This window comes from Candoia aspera, chromosome 6 (genome assembly GCF_035149785.1).
Source record: "Candoia aspera isolate rCanAsp1 chromosome 6, rCanAsp1.hap2, whole genome shotgun sequence".
Lineage (NCBI taxonomy): Eukaryota > Metazoa > Chordata > Lepidosauria > Squamata > Boidae > Candoia > Candoia aspera.
This window is the reverse complement of record NC_086158.1, coordinates 43,987,921-44,004,561: the sequence shown is the minus strand read 5'-3', so window position 1 is coordinate 44,004,561 and position 16,641 is coordinate 43,987,921. Positions and strand designations below refer to the sequence as shown.

General features: G+C 38.8%; 3 protein-coding genes across 4 annotated transcripts in view; 1 reads left to right on the top strand and 2 right to left on the bottom strand.

Moving 5' to 3' along the window:
• Positions 1-16,605, top strand: part of LIMS2 (LIM zinc finger domain containing 2) — a 31,254-nt gene extending 14,649 nt beyond the window's left edge. For both annotated transcript variants that reach the window (XM_063306923.1, XM_063306922.1), the window contains exons 5-10: positions 7,548-7,697; positions 8,160-8,310; positions 9,816-9,908; positions 11,526-11,574; positions 11,709-11,784; positions 13,059-16,605. In XM_063306923.1, the coding sequence (XP_063162993.1) occupies positions 7,548-7,697; positions 8,160-8,310; positions 9,816-9,908; positions 11,526-11,574; positions 11,709-11,784; positions 13,059-13,206 (667 nt within the window). In that variant the 3' untranslated portion in view covers positions 13,207-16,605. The remainder of the gene's footprint in view (positions 1-7,547; positions 7,698-8,159; positions 8,311-9,815; positions 9,909-11,525; positions 11,575-11,708; positions 11,785-13,058) is intronic.
• Positions 281-3,083, bottom strand: GPR17 (G protein-coupled receptor 17). Its single transcript, XM_063306924.1, has 2 exons — positions 2,833-3,083; positions 281-1,573 (listed from the first exon to the last, which is right to left on the bottom strand). The coding sequence occupies exon 2, from the start codon at positions 1,544-1,546 to the stop codon at positions 530-532; it is 1,017 nt and encodes a 338-aa protein (XP_063162994.1). The 5' UTR covers positions 1,547-1,573; positions 2,833-3,083; the 3' UTR covers positions 281-529.
• Positions 8,871-16,641, bottom strand: part of MYO7B (myosin VIIB) — an 85,288-nt gene continuing 77,517 nt past the window's right edge. The window contains exon 25 of the mRNA XM_063306920.1: positions 8,871-9,229. The gene's annotated coding sequence lies outside the window, so the exon portion shown is untranslated. The remainder of the gene's footprint in view (positions 9,230-16,641) is intronic.

The window sequence follows — 16,641 nt, the reverse complement described above, 5'->3', positions numbered from 1 at the left end:
CTAATAGAATTATAACTTGCTACTACTTGCTATGCAAAAATTATCACAAGATTCATAATTTCAAACACCCTGATCTGATTCCTGAAATGGTTATGATAAGGGATAGGTGCCTCTTAATAGTCTGTAGGCCCAAATTATGTTTATGAGAAGATCTTTTGGTGGCAATATTTCCACTGACAGTTACACTCAAAAGAGTATTCCAGGGAATCAGAACAACTATGTTTCCCAATAGTCTCTGTAGCTATTATAGTTAATCCCCTCCCCCCTGCCCCGCCCTGAAGAAAACCTTAAAAAATGCTAGTAGAAGGGGAAAAATGGGAGATACCATCCATCCTGGCCAGCAGGGAACTGCAGGGCTTTGGAAGTGGCAGCCATCTACCACCTCACTACCCCTCCCCAGTTAGATTGTTGTATATGCCTTGTTTCCTTAAAAATTAAGTATTAGATCTTGTGCTTTTGGAGAAAAGCTGTTCTGCTTTCTAGGGAATTAAAGCAAAGTTTTGTTGAGGAAATATTTGTTTTCATGTATTTACAGTTCAGATTTAGCACTTAAAGAGCTGTCATTTGTTTTCCCATCATAACTTGAAGGTAACCTCACAGCTCTTTTGCTGCAAAACAAACCACACAAAGCCTCTTGAAACTTTTCAGCAACAAAGAAATACATGATGGGATCTAGGGCGCCATTTAAGCTGGTGAGGCAGGAAGTAATGCGATTGCCAAGTGCCAGGATCCGCTGCATTTCACAAGAAGTCTTCACACCATCATAATTGAGGATATAAATGTAGCGATTGATATGATAGGGCACAAAGCAGACCAAGAAGATCATAAGAACCATGATGATCATTTTGATGGCTTTTTCCTTTAAATGATTTTCAATGCGGTGCCCCTTCTTCAGGCTTTGTATGATCAGTAAATAGCAAGTTACTGTAGTAAAAAATGGAAAAGTAAATGCTACAGCCAGTGATACAAGAGCATGGCGTGATGCCTTTTCTCTGTAGAGTTGGAGGCAGATGGTAGTGTTGTTCATCTCAACTGTCTGCACACTGATCAAAAGTGGTGCCATGGCCACAGCCACTATAACCCACAGGAAAGCACAGGTCAAATGAGCATAGATGGACCTGCGGAGTTTGAGGGACTTCACAGGATGCACGATAGCTAAGAAGCGATCGATGCTGATGCACATGAGGAAGTAGATGCTGGCATACATGTTGAGGTAGAAAAGAAACCCTGTGAGTCGGCAGGGAAGCTCTCCAAATGGCCAGTGATTGCCTGAAAAGTGGTAGACCAACCGAGTTGGTAAAATGAGCACAAAAGACAGATCGGCTACAGCCAGATGCATCAGGAAAACGTTGGCAGGGGTATCTGATTTTTGGTCCCGGATGAAAAGCCAGAGTGCTAGAACGTTGCCCAGAAAGGCTAGGATGAAATTGAGAAGGTAGAAAATAGCAAAAAGGATGTTTTCCATGTGACTCTCTTTGCCACATTGCTCTGAACTTGCCAGGGAGATGTTGAGTAACAGGCCTGAAGAGTCTGCTTGGCTGTTCATTCCTCACAACAGGTCCTGAATGTGAACCTGAAATACCAAATAAATAAAGCTGGATAAAAATATTACAGTGCCAAGAAATCTGTGTTTTATTATTTATTATATGAACTAGCAAAGCTTGCTGTTTGTTTTCCTTGCTATTGGGTGTTGATTAGGCTTCATCCGACAACCTCATTCCCAGGCTTTTGAAAAAGCTACCTCCAGATAATTGGAAGATCCTCTAGAATTAGATGCATAAACAAAAACATTACATATGGGCACACAGATCCTGGCTACACTTTTTATAAACTATCGTGTAAATTAGGTACTATTCTGATAGAGGATGTCCTATTTTTAAAATTTTGGTTAGCCATATTTCAGCAAATTGTCCTAGCTGTAACAAGTATAAAACCCGAATTAGCCCTATACATAATATGCAATATTATGTTATGTTTTTATAATATATTATGTATATATTTTTCACTTGCAATTCCAAAGAAGTGGTATATACTGTGCATTGCCTGAACCATTTGTTATATATTAGTTTGATTATCAAAGTGCTTTGTAGACAAGTCTTTGAAAATAAATGCTATATAAAGACTTGTGTATATAAAAGCTTGTGTTCCTGTGGTTAAACTTATTCAAATCTTTAGATGTAATGAGAAGTATAGAAATCATATAAATGTAAAAGTATTATTTGGATCTAACTGTAGTAATATTTGGAACACAGAACACTTTGTACTAATATCAAGTGTTAATTCCTCAAGTTGACCACTGAGGGTTCCAGACATTTCAAAAAAGATAAAGGACTTCCTCTGCAGCAAAAAAAGTTAATATTACTTTATATTTTAATGAAGCTTGAACAGACATTCCCAAGTTCTAGGCATGCAGCAGATTGCCTTTTGTTTGTATTCAGTTCTCTATTAAGGAATGTCTTAAGAAATGCATTAGAAATCACAGCTACTTCTGGTTTAGAACAGCAACAGGTTTTTTCATCCTTCATTCACCCACAGTTAAATTTTTATGAGTATTATAATAGTTAAGAGTATATCTATATCAAGGTAATTTGTTTTAATTAGTGGTTAATTCATTCATAAATGTCAGATTTAATTAAGAATCTTCCATCTATTATGGATACATCTAGTAATATTAAGTAGGATGCCCAACTCTTTATCTTAGCATTATAGGCAACACCTTTTGAACAGTAATGGTAGAAACTGTTCATTTGGAAGCACCATACAAGTTAGGAAATGCTGTATTTTCTAATGCTAATAGATGTTAATTCTCAACCCTGATACCAAAGTTCTTACCTCTTGCAGTCTGCTTGCAGTCTGATTGAGTTGTGATGAAAAATCTTTGAGCTGCTTATAATGCCAGCAAATTTAGGAAAGAAAACACGGCTGTGAAAAGTTCCACAGATGTTGACTGTAGGAAGTTCAGTGAAAGGGGAGCCTGACTATGTAGAGTTCTGTTAGGTGTGATAGTCCTTTATCATCTTGCTCACAGAAGAGGAGGGGAGATAACATGCCTGTTGTGAAAGACAGTATTCATTCCAACTAGGCTGTTGGAAGAGGGAGTTGCTAATTGTTGTTGTATTTATGAATATTCCAATGTTTTCCCTGCTCATTAAAGCCTCTCTCTTAACCCTCTGCCTTTTACACTGTGTCTTTGGAGTCCTCTGGCTGCCTTAGAGGTCTTGGAGAGTATTGCAAAAGGGGAGGGGAAATCTAGTGCTACAGACACAACAGGACATTTCAGAAAGGGATAATTCCATAATGGTGGGAATGTGAGTGAGAAGGACGGCTACCATAGTAACGGCTTTGTGATTCTGAGACCTCCCTTTGCTTTGCGCTGGACAAGGATCTATAGGATAGTAGACAGGGGCTTCCAAATGAGCTGGGGCGCTAATGGTTTGTCAGTAGAAAGGGCTGAAGGCCCCTTATTCAGTAAAATGGGAGGGCATTCTTTTTAGGACACTTGCAGTAGGGTCTCTATGTCTTGCCCTGTATAATTAGGCTTCATTCCACAGTGAGGAATAAAATTGATGCCTTTATCCTGAGAGCAACACAGCTGCATACTCCCATTTATAAAGGGAGGCTGTCTGCTTTCTTTCTGTGGACTGTAGCTCTTGTCTCAGTATCTTCAGCTTTAGGGAGGAAGAGCAGAGAAGGCTTGTGAAGCAAGTGTGCTAATAACATTCCTTTCCACTTATGCTGACTGGGGCTTTCTATTTGGGACTTGTAAGAAACACAAGATCCACAGTGGCCTTGTGGAACTGAGATTTATTATTAGCTTCTTTCTATTGATAAGGACCTAGAGGCCAAATGACCTTGCTCAATCTTTCAGGAAGCCTGTGAGACTGCGTAGCATTAATTTGAGCTTCTTGGCTCTTTTCTAGTAGGTATTTGCACAGTTGTATCTATCAGCTCTTCATGGTATCCATGCATTCAGCTTTATAGATAAACAAAATGGAGCATGTTCTATATAGGGAAGCAGAAATTGCAAAAGTAAATGTAAATGCATTAGTGTGTACTGTACATATAAAGGTTATTTGAAATTTATTTTTTAAAATTGTAAGTTGTTGTTTATTCGTTTAGTCGCTTCTGACTTCGTGACTTCATGGACCAGCCCACACCAGAGCTTCCTGTCGGTCATCAACACTCCCAGCTCCCTCAGGGACGAGTCCGTCACCTCTAGAATATCATCCATCCACCTTGCCCTTGGTCGGCCCCTCTTCCTTTTGCCCTGCATTCTCCCTAGCATCAGCATCTTCTCCAGGGTGTCCTGCCTTCTCATTATGTGGCCAAAGTATTTCAGTTTTGCCTTTAATATTCCCTCAAGTGAGCAGTCTGGCTTTATTTCCTGGAGGATGGACTGGTTTGATCTTCTTGCAGTCCAAGGCACTCTCAGAATTTTCCTCCAACACCACAGATCAAAAGCATCGATCTTCCTTCTCTCAGCCTTCCTTATGGTCCAGCTCTCGCAGCCATATGTTACTACAGGGAACACCATTGCTTTAACTATGCGGACCTTTGTTGTCAGTGTGATGTCTCTGCTCTTAACTATTTTATCGAGATTTGTCATTGCTCTTCTCCCAAGGATTAAGCGTCTTCTGATTTCCTGACTGCAGTCAGCATCTGCAGTAATCTTTTCACCTAGAAATACAAAGTCTTTCACTGCTTCTACATTTTCTCCCTCTATTTGCCAGTTATCAATCAAGCTGGTTGCCATAACCTTGGTTTTTTTGAGGTTTAGCTGCAAGCCAGCTTTTGCACTTTCTTCTTTCACCTTCATCATAAGGCTCCTCAGTTCCTCTTTGCTTTCAGCCATCGGTGGTATCATCTGCATATCTGAGATTGTTAATGTTCCTTCCAGCGATTTTAACTCCTTGGATTCCTCAAGCCCAGCATGTCGCATGATATGTTCTGCATACAAGTTGAATAGGTAGGGTGAGAGTATACAGCCCTGCCGTACTCCTTTCCCAATCTTAAACCAGTCCATTGTTCCGTGGTCTGTTCTTACTGTTGCTACTTGGTCGTTATACAGAGTCTTCAGGAGGCATACAAGATGACTTGGTATCCCCGTACCACTAAGAACTTGCCACAATTTGTTATGGTCGACACAGTCAAAGGCTTTAGAATAGTCAATAAAACAGAAATAGATCTTTTTCTGAAACTCCCTGGCTTTTTCCATTATTCAGTGGATATTGGCAATTTGGTCCCTAGCTCCTCTGCCTTTTCTAAACCCAGCTTGTACATCTGGCAATTCCCGCTCCATGAATTGCTGAAGTCTACCTTGCAGGATCTTGAGCATTACCTTACTGGCATGTGAAATGAGTGCCACTGTTCAATAGTTTGAACATTCTTTAGTGTTTCCCTTTTTCGGTATGGGGATATAAGTTGATTTTTTCCAGTCTGATGGCCATTCTTGTGTTTTCCAAATTTGCTGGCATATAGCATGCATTACCTTGACAGCATCATCTTGCAAGATTTTGAACAGTTCAGCTGGGATGCCGTCATCTCCTGCTGCCTTGTTATTAGCAATGCTTCTTAAGGCCCTTTCAGCCTCACTCTTCAGGATGTCTGGCTCTAGCTCACTGACCACACGGTCAAAGCTATCCCCGATATTGTTATCCTTCCTATACAGGTCTTCTGTATATTCTTGCCACCTTTTCTTGATCTCTTCTTCTTCTGTTAGGTCCTTGCCATCTTGGTTTTTGATCATACCCGTTTTGGCCTGGAATTTACCTCCGATGTTTCTAATTTTCTGGAAGAGGTCTCTTGTCCTTCCTATTCTATTGTCTTCTTCCATTTCCATGCATTGTTTGTTTAAAAATAATTCCTTATCTCTTCTGGCTAACCTCTGGAATTTTGCATTTAATTGGGCATATCTCCCCCTATCACTGTTGCCTTTTGCTTTCCTTCTTTCTTGGGCTACTTCTAGTGTCTCAGCAGACAGCCATTTTGCCTTCTTGGTCTTCTCTTTCTTTGGAATGTATTTTGTTGCCACCTCCTGAACAATGTTGCAAACTTCTGTCCAGAGTTCTTCCGGGACCCTATCTACTAAGTCCAGTCCCTTAAATCTATTCTTCACCTCCGCTGCATATTCCTTAGGAAAATTAGTGAGCTCATATCTAGCTGATCTGTGGGTCTTCCCTAATCTCTTTAGTCTGATCCTAAATTGTGCAAGAAGAAGTTCGTGATCTGAACTACAGTCAGCCAGGCCTTGTTTTTACCGACTGTACAGATGTCCGCCACCTTTGGCTGCAAAGGATGTAATCAATCTGATTTCGGTGTTGTCCATCTGGTGAAGTCCATGTATAAAGCCGTCTCTTAGGTTGTGGGAAGAGAGTGTTTGTTATGCAGAGTGAATTGTCTTGGCAAAATTCTATCAGCCTATGTCCTGCTTCATTTTGTTCTCCCAGGCCATACTTACCTGTAATTCGAGGTGTCATTTGACTGCCCACCTTAGCATTCCAGTCTCCTGTGATGAAAATAACATCCCTTTTAGGCGTGTTGTCCAGTAGGTGCTGCAGATCCTCATAGAACTGCTCTACTTCAGCTTCTTCAGCATCTGTGGTTGGGGTGTATATTTGGATCACTGTGATGTTAGATGGCTTGCCCTGAATTCGAATTGAGATCATTCTGTCGTTTTTTGGATTGTATCCAAGCACTGCTTTAGCCACTTTACTATTAATTATGAAGGCTACTCCATTTCTTCTGTGGTCCTCTTGTCCACAGTAGTAGATCTGGTGGTCATTTGATGTGAAGTGGCCCATTCCAGTCCATTTCAGTTCACTGACGCCCAAAATGTCTATCTTTAATCTTGACATCTCACCAATAACCACATCCAATTTGCCCTGGCTCATAGATCTTACATTCCAGGTTCCAATGGTGTGTTGATCCTTAGAACATCGGATTCGCCGTTCACCACCAGCACCGTCGGCCGCTAGCCATCCTTTCGGCTTTGAGCTAGCTGCGTCATCACATCTGGGGCTAGTTGAACTCATCCTCTGTTCCTCCCCAGTAGCATTTTGACCATCTTCTGACCTGGGGGTCTCATCTTCCAATGGTATACCGACATATCTCTGGTTGTACTGATCCATTGAGTTTTCACGGCAAGAATACTGGGGTGGGTTGCCATTACCTTCCCCAGGGATCGCATTTAGTCTGACCTCTCTGTCATGACCTTCCCATCTTGGGTGGCCCTTCACGGTTTAGCTCATGGCATCATTGAGGTGCTCAAGCTCCAGCACCACGACAAGGTAACGATCCTTTGCTGAAGAAAATTGTAAGTAGATGCACAAAAATTTCATTGGCTGAAGAAAATAAAATTGACATTTACCAGGATCAGTTCACTGTTAACATCATTTATGCAATCATACACAAGCTTTAAACATGGTTTATGAATTAAAGTTCTCATGAAGACTGAGAAGCTCTGAAGTCTAGCAAGCAACTTGTTTGTAAATTACTGTTATTTGAATTATGTCTCTCAACATTCTTCCTTCTTTCCAACTGCACTTTAGACACCTCTGTCGGCCTTGCCATAATCGTGAGAAAGCCAAAGGCCTGGGGAAATATATTTGCCAGAAATGTCACTTGATAATTGATGAACAGCCTCTTATGTTTAGGAATGACTCCTATCATCCGGATCATTTCAGCTGCACCCACTGTGGGTATGTTGGCCATGTGCTGAGGAGTTATAAACCTCCTCTTATATAGTAAATAATTGAATTGGATATGTTTGGAGCATGAATCACTCACTAAGAAGCTAGTTATAAAGTTTCCAAGTTACAAAATGAATTAGATAAACTATGGAAAACCTTTGTAGAGGTTTAATGGACAATGGTTTAGAATTTCCATTATTTCTGATGGAACCTGTTTATTTAAAGTTTTAAAATATGAGTCATAAAACTAAGATCAACCATTATAAAATAGTTCTTCCAAAGTATGTGTCATAAAAAATAATGAGGCAAAGGGAGTCTAAGGAGGTATATTTGTATTTAAGAACTTTTCCTCTTTTCTTGTTTGGCAAAAAGTCGGGTCAGTGCCTGTTTTAGACTATATAGTGACTATTAGCACCTACTGTCAGTGACAAATGTTGGTCCCAAAGTCTTAATTACTAATGTTGTGTATAGGAAGGAATTGACCGCTGATGCCAGGGAGCTGAAAGGAGAGCTCTACTGCCTGCCATGCCATGACAAGATGGGCATTCCAATCTGTGGGGCTTGTCGCCGGCCTATTGAGGGTCGAGTGGTCAATGCTCTAGGGAAACAATGGCACGTTGAGGTGAGCACTTCCCAAATCTGCTGCTTGCTGGAAATCAATGTTGCCCAGTGACTTCTGACACAGAGTGTTTTCCTGATTTAATGAACAGATGCTGCCACTGTTTCTTTATGCGTCATACTCAAAATCAAAATCAAACTTCATTTTGCATTTAGCTAGATTTCTAGCCTGCCTTGTCCCAGATATTTTAATAGCAAACAATACATGAAACAATAATGGCTGACACAGTTTTCTGCCTGGAAAGATAAATTTACTAAGCAATATATCAGGATAGGAAAATCGTGTCCCTCCAAATGGTGCTGTACTACAGTTCCCAGCTTCTGAAGGATCATCCATGTTGAAGGATACTAGGAGTAGGAATTGAGAAACATCTGAAGGACCACAATTATTTTTTTTTTTAAATCCCATTACTAAAATCTTACAATAATAACAATGAATAGTCTTCCTGTGCTTCAAAAGAGGTTGGCTATAATGAATCTCTCTTTGTCTTTTGCAAGATAAGTACAGCAAGTACAAATAAGTACAAATGTTAATCTCAACAAGACAGGGAAAAATATACTCTCTTTGGTAAATCGTATCAAGATATTTCATAGCTTTATAGAATATCAGATTAAAATGTGATTAAGGCAACCAGACATCTATGCAAATGTTGGAACATACATACATACAATATGATTCAGTGACTAACACTACATTAGAAGACCAACTGATAAGTTACTGGTCATATTGACTTTCATATACTGTTTTAAATGCTGTAATTCAGATGTTATGGTATAGTTCATATTTGATAGATATATCCAAGTTGTTTTTAATGTTTTAAGATAATTTTATTGCTGAGTGTTCTGTTCTTGTTATTGTTATGTTTTGATGTCTTGGTATTTCACCTTGTTGGTGTTTGTGAGAAGCCAGTGTAGAACTATCACTAAATAAAAAAAGGAAATGTTTAAAGAAAATATAATATTTCCTGCTTATGACCAACAGATATTCACCTAGGACTGCTGTGATAGCAGTGATTCAAGAGTCACTGCTGTGACTCTTGAGTCACCAACTGTGAACATGTTTAGAAGCACTGGAATTCAAGTCCAGCACAAATATGAATGTTACTCAGAATATTTAGTTTCACATGAAATTTGACATTCCATCACTAATCCTGTGAAACGAAGGTAACATTCTGGATTCTGGAGTAGGACAGAACAGACTTTATTGCAGAGTATGATTCTGGAATATGTAATTCCCATTTCTTCTCAGCTATCTGGTATCATTTGAAAGTCAGTATACACTAGCATAAAAATGAAAGATGTTCAGAGGTGGTACCTCCTTAGACTATTGTTTCTAGTTCAGCATTACTTGAAAACCTCAACCCTTCCACAACAATGTTGCCTTGAAGGAGTTCACTATGTACAAAACAATGAAATACCATGAGGTTGATATTTCTGGTTTTGCTTTTTTCCCCATATGAAACTCCTTACACAGACTCCTTGACCTAATATGTCCTTTTAACCTTATAGCACTTCGTTTGTGCCAAATGTGAGAAGCCATTCCTGGGACACCGGCATTATGAGAAAAAGGGTCTGGCTTACTGTGAGACACATTACAATCAGGTAAAGTCTACTGTCCTATATATGGTACTTCCTTTTTTTGACAGGGGGAACAAGGCATAATGTTCTACCTGCAAGATACAAATTTTGAATGGGCGAGTATTAAAAATATAAAGTAAAGTTAAAGTTATGACAGACATAGCAGTCTTAAAAGGTCCTGAACAGCTAGAAATACTATATACATGGGATGGAAATGCAAATCACATTGCCTCTATGTCTGTGAACCATAAATAGCCATTTGTATGTATGGAGCTGATGAAGAACAGGAGAAAGGGAAGAAGTGAATGCCAAGAGTTTCCTAGTTGGAATTTGCTGGAAGAAAGCATAATGTCTTGCAGTGGGAAATGGGGCATAAGTTATTGTTTGATGCAAGCTAGACTAACTGCTGAAAGAAGTAGATTACAGTATGTTTCATTGTGCCATGCTGCTTTATAAAGAAAAAAGGTGTTTTAAAAACGACATAGGTTTCCACAGCTTTCTCAGAGGAGACTAATCTGTAGCACTGCTCAGCTACAAGAGAATCTGCAGTTTGGGGCAGCTCTCTAGGTGTCTCCTCACTGCTCTGTGGGGCATCCCTGCACTGGGAGACCAGGATCTCAGATCTCTTTTCCCATTTTTTAAAAGGGCACATGGAATTCCCTTTCCCCTCATCTCACATTGTGCAATTTCTGCAAGGCTGCATTTCAGATTATGGGGTTAGAATTGAGGAGGGAAATCTTGCGTTGTTACCTCTTTATCCATTTTTCATTGTCTAGAGCAGTGTTTCTCAACCGTGGCAACCTTAAGATGCCTGGACTTCAACTCCCAGATTTCTCCATCCAGCCAGAAGTCCAGACATCTTAAAGATGCCAAGGTTGAGAAACACTGGTCTAGAGCATGTAGCAGGCTTTTACTGCGCACCAAATCCGGTCTCCTTTCTTTCCTCTGCAATACATTGATTTTAGTGGGCCTAAAAAATACTACAAGTATTTAAAGTTTGGGAGGGTTAACCTAGAGATATTTTAAATATTCAAATAAATTAAAAATACAGCCTGTCATACTGATAGAACACTTTCCAATTATTATTAAGGACTTATCACCAATTAAAGGAGCCTTCCCACATGGCCAAGGGGCCCCTCGACTGTAGAACATCTTAGGTGAAATTACGTAAGATAATCTATAGTCCTCTCAAGCCTAAAAGAGATAAACCATATAACTGAAGGTAGATGAGTTCTTCCAAAGCAACAGGTACATACCTTATTCATTCCTAGGTGTAAACTGAAAAAAAAAATCTGAACTTTATGAAGGAGGAGAACTCTTCAAGCATGTATATAAACTCTCCTTCCCTCATTAGGTCCTCAACAGCTTTCAACTTCAAAAAATACAGTTAAATGAAGCAAACATTTTGCCCTGATAATAATGTGCTTTAAAACTGTGTGAGATATGCAGCTCTCAGGAATTAAGGATACAAATTTGTTTCTTGTCAGTTGTGAAAATAAAACTAGGAAGGGACTGAAATTCAGAGCAATAACTGAGATCACTCTTCCAGGGGCACCAAATGAATAAACTACAAGGACTGAAACATTCATTCCTTTAGTATATTTTCAATGAAAATTACTGCTTTTGTTCTTTTTTATGCAGCTCTTTGGAGACGTCTGCTACAACTGCAGCCATGTGATTGAGGGGGATGGTAAGCTGGAGACTTTCAATACTTCTGTTGCAGCTCTGCATGCACAATGTTCAATGATTCTTTTCACATCTGTCTACTGAATTTCGAACAACGCCACAGTATGATAACATCCTATTCTTTACTATTCTCACTAGTGGTATCTGCTCTCAACAAAGCTTGGTGTGTAAACTGCTTCTCCTGTTCTACCTGCAACATCAAGCTCACACTGAAGTAAGTGGCAAGGAAAGACTATCTCAGAAGGGATTTTCATTAGGAAAGAGATTGAAAAGAAAACAGCCTGCATTGTAATACCCTGAGACATGGTCCCTCTACACCTGGAATGCTGTGTCGAGGCTTCATATAACAGAATTGAGCATCTCAAATGCTTGGAGGGCTTGAATAGTTTCTCTGCAAGGAAAGGTTAAAATGTATGGGATGCTTTAGCTTGGAACAGAGACAGCTGGAAGGGAATATGATTAAAGTCTATAAAATCATGTATGCCCTGGAGAGAGTGAAGAGGAAGAAGTTTTTCTCCTTCCCTCTCTCAAAATATTAGGACCAGGGGTCATCCAGTGAAGTTGATTGAAAGCAGATTTAGAACAGGCAAAGGAAAGCTATTCTTTATATGGTGTGCAGCTAACCTATGGAATTTATTAGTAGACATGGCAATGGCTACTAACTTAAATGACTTTAAAAAGGAATGGATAAAAATGACTTAAAAGAGCAATGGATAATCCATAGAGGACATGTCTATCAAGGGCTATTAGCATTCAGCTGTATCTCTGGTTTGAAAGCAGCCTCCCTCTAAATATCAGTTGCAGGGAACAATAGCAGAACAGGGGTCTGTCTCCATCTCCTACTTGCGGTCATCCAGAGACATCTGGTTGACCACTGAGTAAAACCCAAAACTCTGACCCAGCAGGGTTATTCTTCTTATGGATCCGGAGAGTCCATAAGTACCCAAAGTACTACAGAGATTGCCACAATATAATATTGTAGCTGGAATAACTGGCTGACACCTTTGGGTGTGTCTGTCAAGGGCACATTCTAACAGCAAAGGGAAAAAAAACATGATTAACAGGAAAAACTGTGTAAGGGGATATACCTGGGTAAGGCCAAAATAGCAGTCAAAGAAATTTTTCTTTTAAAAATACAAGATCAGTATTAGGTTCTTCCTTCATTGCCAAGGGTAATTCTTTCATGGACAAGATGAGCATAAGAATAATTGTTAAGTACACAACAGAATTAGACATATCTAACAGTATTGAAAACACCAATAGTGTCTTATTCTCGGATAGTCACTTAAGCATTCTATTTTAAACAGGATGAAGGAGGCACTTATTTGTATGTATATGTGCTACCAGGACTTTGGAGATACAGTATTTAAACAGATTTGCCCATTAATAGTAAATATAGGGAAAATGAACCTCACCTCATCCCTACTTAGTTTTCAAGCCTGATATGGCTTTTTGAGTAGAATTAATGCCTGTGTATTTCTTTGAAAGGAATAAGTTTGTGGAATTTGACATGAAGCCAGTGTGCAAGAAATGCTATGAGAAGTTCCCTTTGGAGCTGAAAAAAAGGCTGAAGAAGTTGTCTGAGCTGTCCTCCAAGAAAACACATCCCAAAGCTCTGGATCTGAATTCTGCTTAAACAGATCTCTGCTTCCTCATGGCTGCCCTCTTCTTCCCCAGTGGTAATCTGCTCAGTTACAGATCACTCAAGAATGGTTAAAGGACCCAAGACACACAGAACCTCACCAGTTACACCTTGCAATCTGAATGTTTTGTGCTCAGGTATAGTGCACAGAATCTGGCCTTTGGAAGAAAGCTGTGTGTATACATGAACATGCACTATTTTCCTTCTGTTGTAATTGTATTTTGTGATTTTTCATCTTTCTGTATTGAGAGCCAGATTTATACTGTATGTCATGGTATTTCGTGAATTGTTAAAGTAAGGGGGAGGTAGGAGGTTTACCCTTTCTGAACATTATCTTGAAATTGCATGGGACTAATGAGAATTAAGTAGTGATCTAGCAATTTCAATTAAGTCATTATAACAACATGATAAATCTACACTGGTTTTATTAGATGGCTGCCCATATCACTGTAATAGTGAAGCTGGATGTGTTTATTTTCTTATGCCAACAACTATTTCAGCTGCTGAAACAGCTACTTGTGCTTAAGCTAAACTTCCTTTCTACATTTTCTCAAGCTGTAAACTAGAAACAGCAGAACATAAGGTCTGAATGGACCAAAGCAGCTGAGCTAGAAGCTTCTACTTTTTGAGATACAATGTTCCAGGCAAATATAGCTAGAATGGGTATTTGGTGGGGGCCGGGAGGTTTTTCTCAGAACGTTCAGCTGTTTCTTCCTGCTTAATAATGGCATCAGTGACAATTCTAACAGCAACAAGGTTTTATGAACATCATTTGGTGTAATCCATATGCTACATCTTTACAAATTCTCTTTATTTCATTGTGATTCTGCTAATGGCATTCCAAAGACCTATACTGTATGTTGTTCTAGCAAATACTTTGTCCCCAAATAGTTTGGGTTTTCCATTTTGAACCTAAATAGTCTGTTCTCGTAACATTGCACCATAGTATTTGTGTTCCTGTGTGGTCAGAACATTTAATGGAGCAGAAGTAAGATGAAGAGCAAGATGCTTATTTGGTAAACCTTGCGGTTCATAGTATAAATCAGGAAAACACTAATTTCTCTTAATATACACCTTTACTATAATGATTTATCTCCGCCTGATTATATTATTGGCACTTCATGTTTGTCAAAATAATAGCACAAGAGGGTTCGTTTTTTTAAATCTGAAATCATACTTTAAGTATAAAAGAAAAGAGGAAGAAAGTATTTCCCAGGGACTGGCATAATGTTTATACATAGGGTAAGAGCAGCAAGCACATTCTCACAGAATGGATCGCTTTCGTCGAGAGCTCCCTGCGTGATCCAGTAAGGTGCTTGAGCTTATGTGTCTGTGCAGTGCCATATCCGTTTAAGCGAAGTAAACAAAGCCTTATGTTTATGCGGCCTGCTCAGTCCATTAAAATGCTGGAACAACACTTGCATTAGAAAAGTATATGAGCACTGGGGCTCCAGTTTTGCTAGAGCAGCAGAACTGACTGATTACATTGCTGAAGAACAATGCACAAATGCTAGTCAGAAGTACCTTGACGCTTATATAGCTATTTAGCCGTACGTGAGATAGGCAGTTAATTGAATAAATGAATAAATAAATTTATTGCAGTGATGTTAACTTCTGAGGTCAGGTTAGGTGGTCTCCCACTTCTTACTAAAATAGCTTTTAATCACTTTTTTTACATAACATAGGCCAGAAGACTGAAGGCTTTTCCCCCCTCAATGGTGTTATCGCAACCAGAAGCAAGTCAAAACACAAACCCCGCTGCACCACCCTACCCTGAAAAACATGAAGTCTAACTATACAGCCTGATTCTTACAAATTCTTACTCCTTTACATACCCACAGATATAAATGGGTGGGTGCCATAATGGGACAGATTTCCAGTTCATTGTGTCATATTGGGAAATCAGGACCAGCATTTCAAAATATGCTTTCTACAATTCATTTAAAATGTAGGAATATTCAGTGAGATGGCAGCTTTGAAGTGCAATGTTACATGAATTATATATGGAATTATTGTCAAATAATCATTGTACTAATTTCTGGGTTATCTAAACAAGTGCCTTCTTCTGCAATGTCCTTTTAGGGTGCATATTCTAAATATGGAATCTGTTCCTTGAAACTTTTTATCTCATGTCCCACTCTAGTGGAAATGACATGACATGGCTTTTCTATGACTGCCTGATGTGGTAAACAGCAATCCTGAGCTATAACACAGAACTGAGTTTTGTTAGCACTTTTCTGCCCTTAAAATCTTTCCATTTTTTGTCCATAAGAGCATTAGTGAAGGAAGTAAGCATGCTTTTCTACAATGACATAACAAAGTATTGGCAAGATATGCATTAGAACACACATTTGAAATGAATGTGGGAATATATATAGGAATTAAATGTATATTGCAGTATGACTAGAGCTCATTAGCATCTATAGAGTGTCCTTCATTTGCCATCATTTATCATCAAACAAATCATAGTGACATAAAGTTCACTACATAATTACTAACTGCAATCAGTTGATGAAGGAGAAAGAAGAAACGCTTTCACAGTTTGTAAGCTATTTAAAAACTCTGAAATAGATCAGAGCATTTGATATACTGTATATGAGAAGCGTGAGAAATACCATGGAACAGCTGAAAATAGTAGCTTCTTCACTGATCATAAGCATATTTTTCACTCCAAAAACATTCAATAGTTGATGCCACTGTTACCCAGCACATGACAAATAAAACTTGCTTTAAATCCAATCCAAATATGTCAAAAATTATAGACAAAAAGCAAACTAGGTTCATATTGAGTATGCTATTCTTTCTACAACAATACCTTGAATGTACAGTAGATGCACCATGCTTGCTTGCACTATATTGTTACAGTAAATATTTTTTACATATTTTATGCACACTTCCTTTATCTAAACTTAGGATTCCTGAAGTTAGCAAATAATCCTGAAATTAACTTTTATTAACCACTGCAATGTACCCATTCGTTATCATGCAGTACTGTTGGCATTGCTAAATATTTTGCAAGAGATAATCTTCAATTGAAAGGAACTGCAGGCATTAAAATATTAGAGCACATTGTGACTAACAGCACCATCTGATACATACATTTTCAAGGTAACTCCCTCAACTATTTAGACCACCCTTGACTATTAGCATGTAAACCACTTCAGTGTGTAAGGTTAGATGGAAAGTTTTCATGTTGTGCAAGATTCTGATTACCTTTCAGTGTGTGGATGTAAAACTTTTTACAAAGTGGGCACACATTTTAAAATATTTTTGCTCCGTAGTAATTTCTCTAGCAAAAAGGTAATTTCTGCTGGGTTAAAATATTGTATTTACTATCTATATTTGGAATGATAAACACGGTTATGTATCTTTTAAATATAACATTAAAAGTTGTTTTACAAGTTGCATGTACAGCACTGTGTTGCTTTT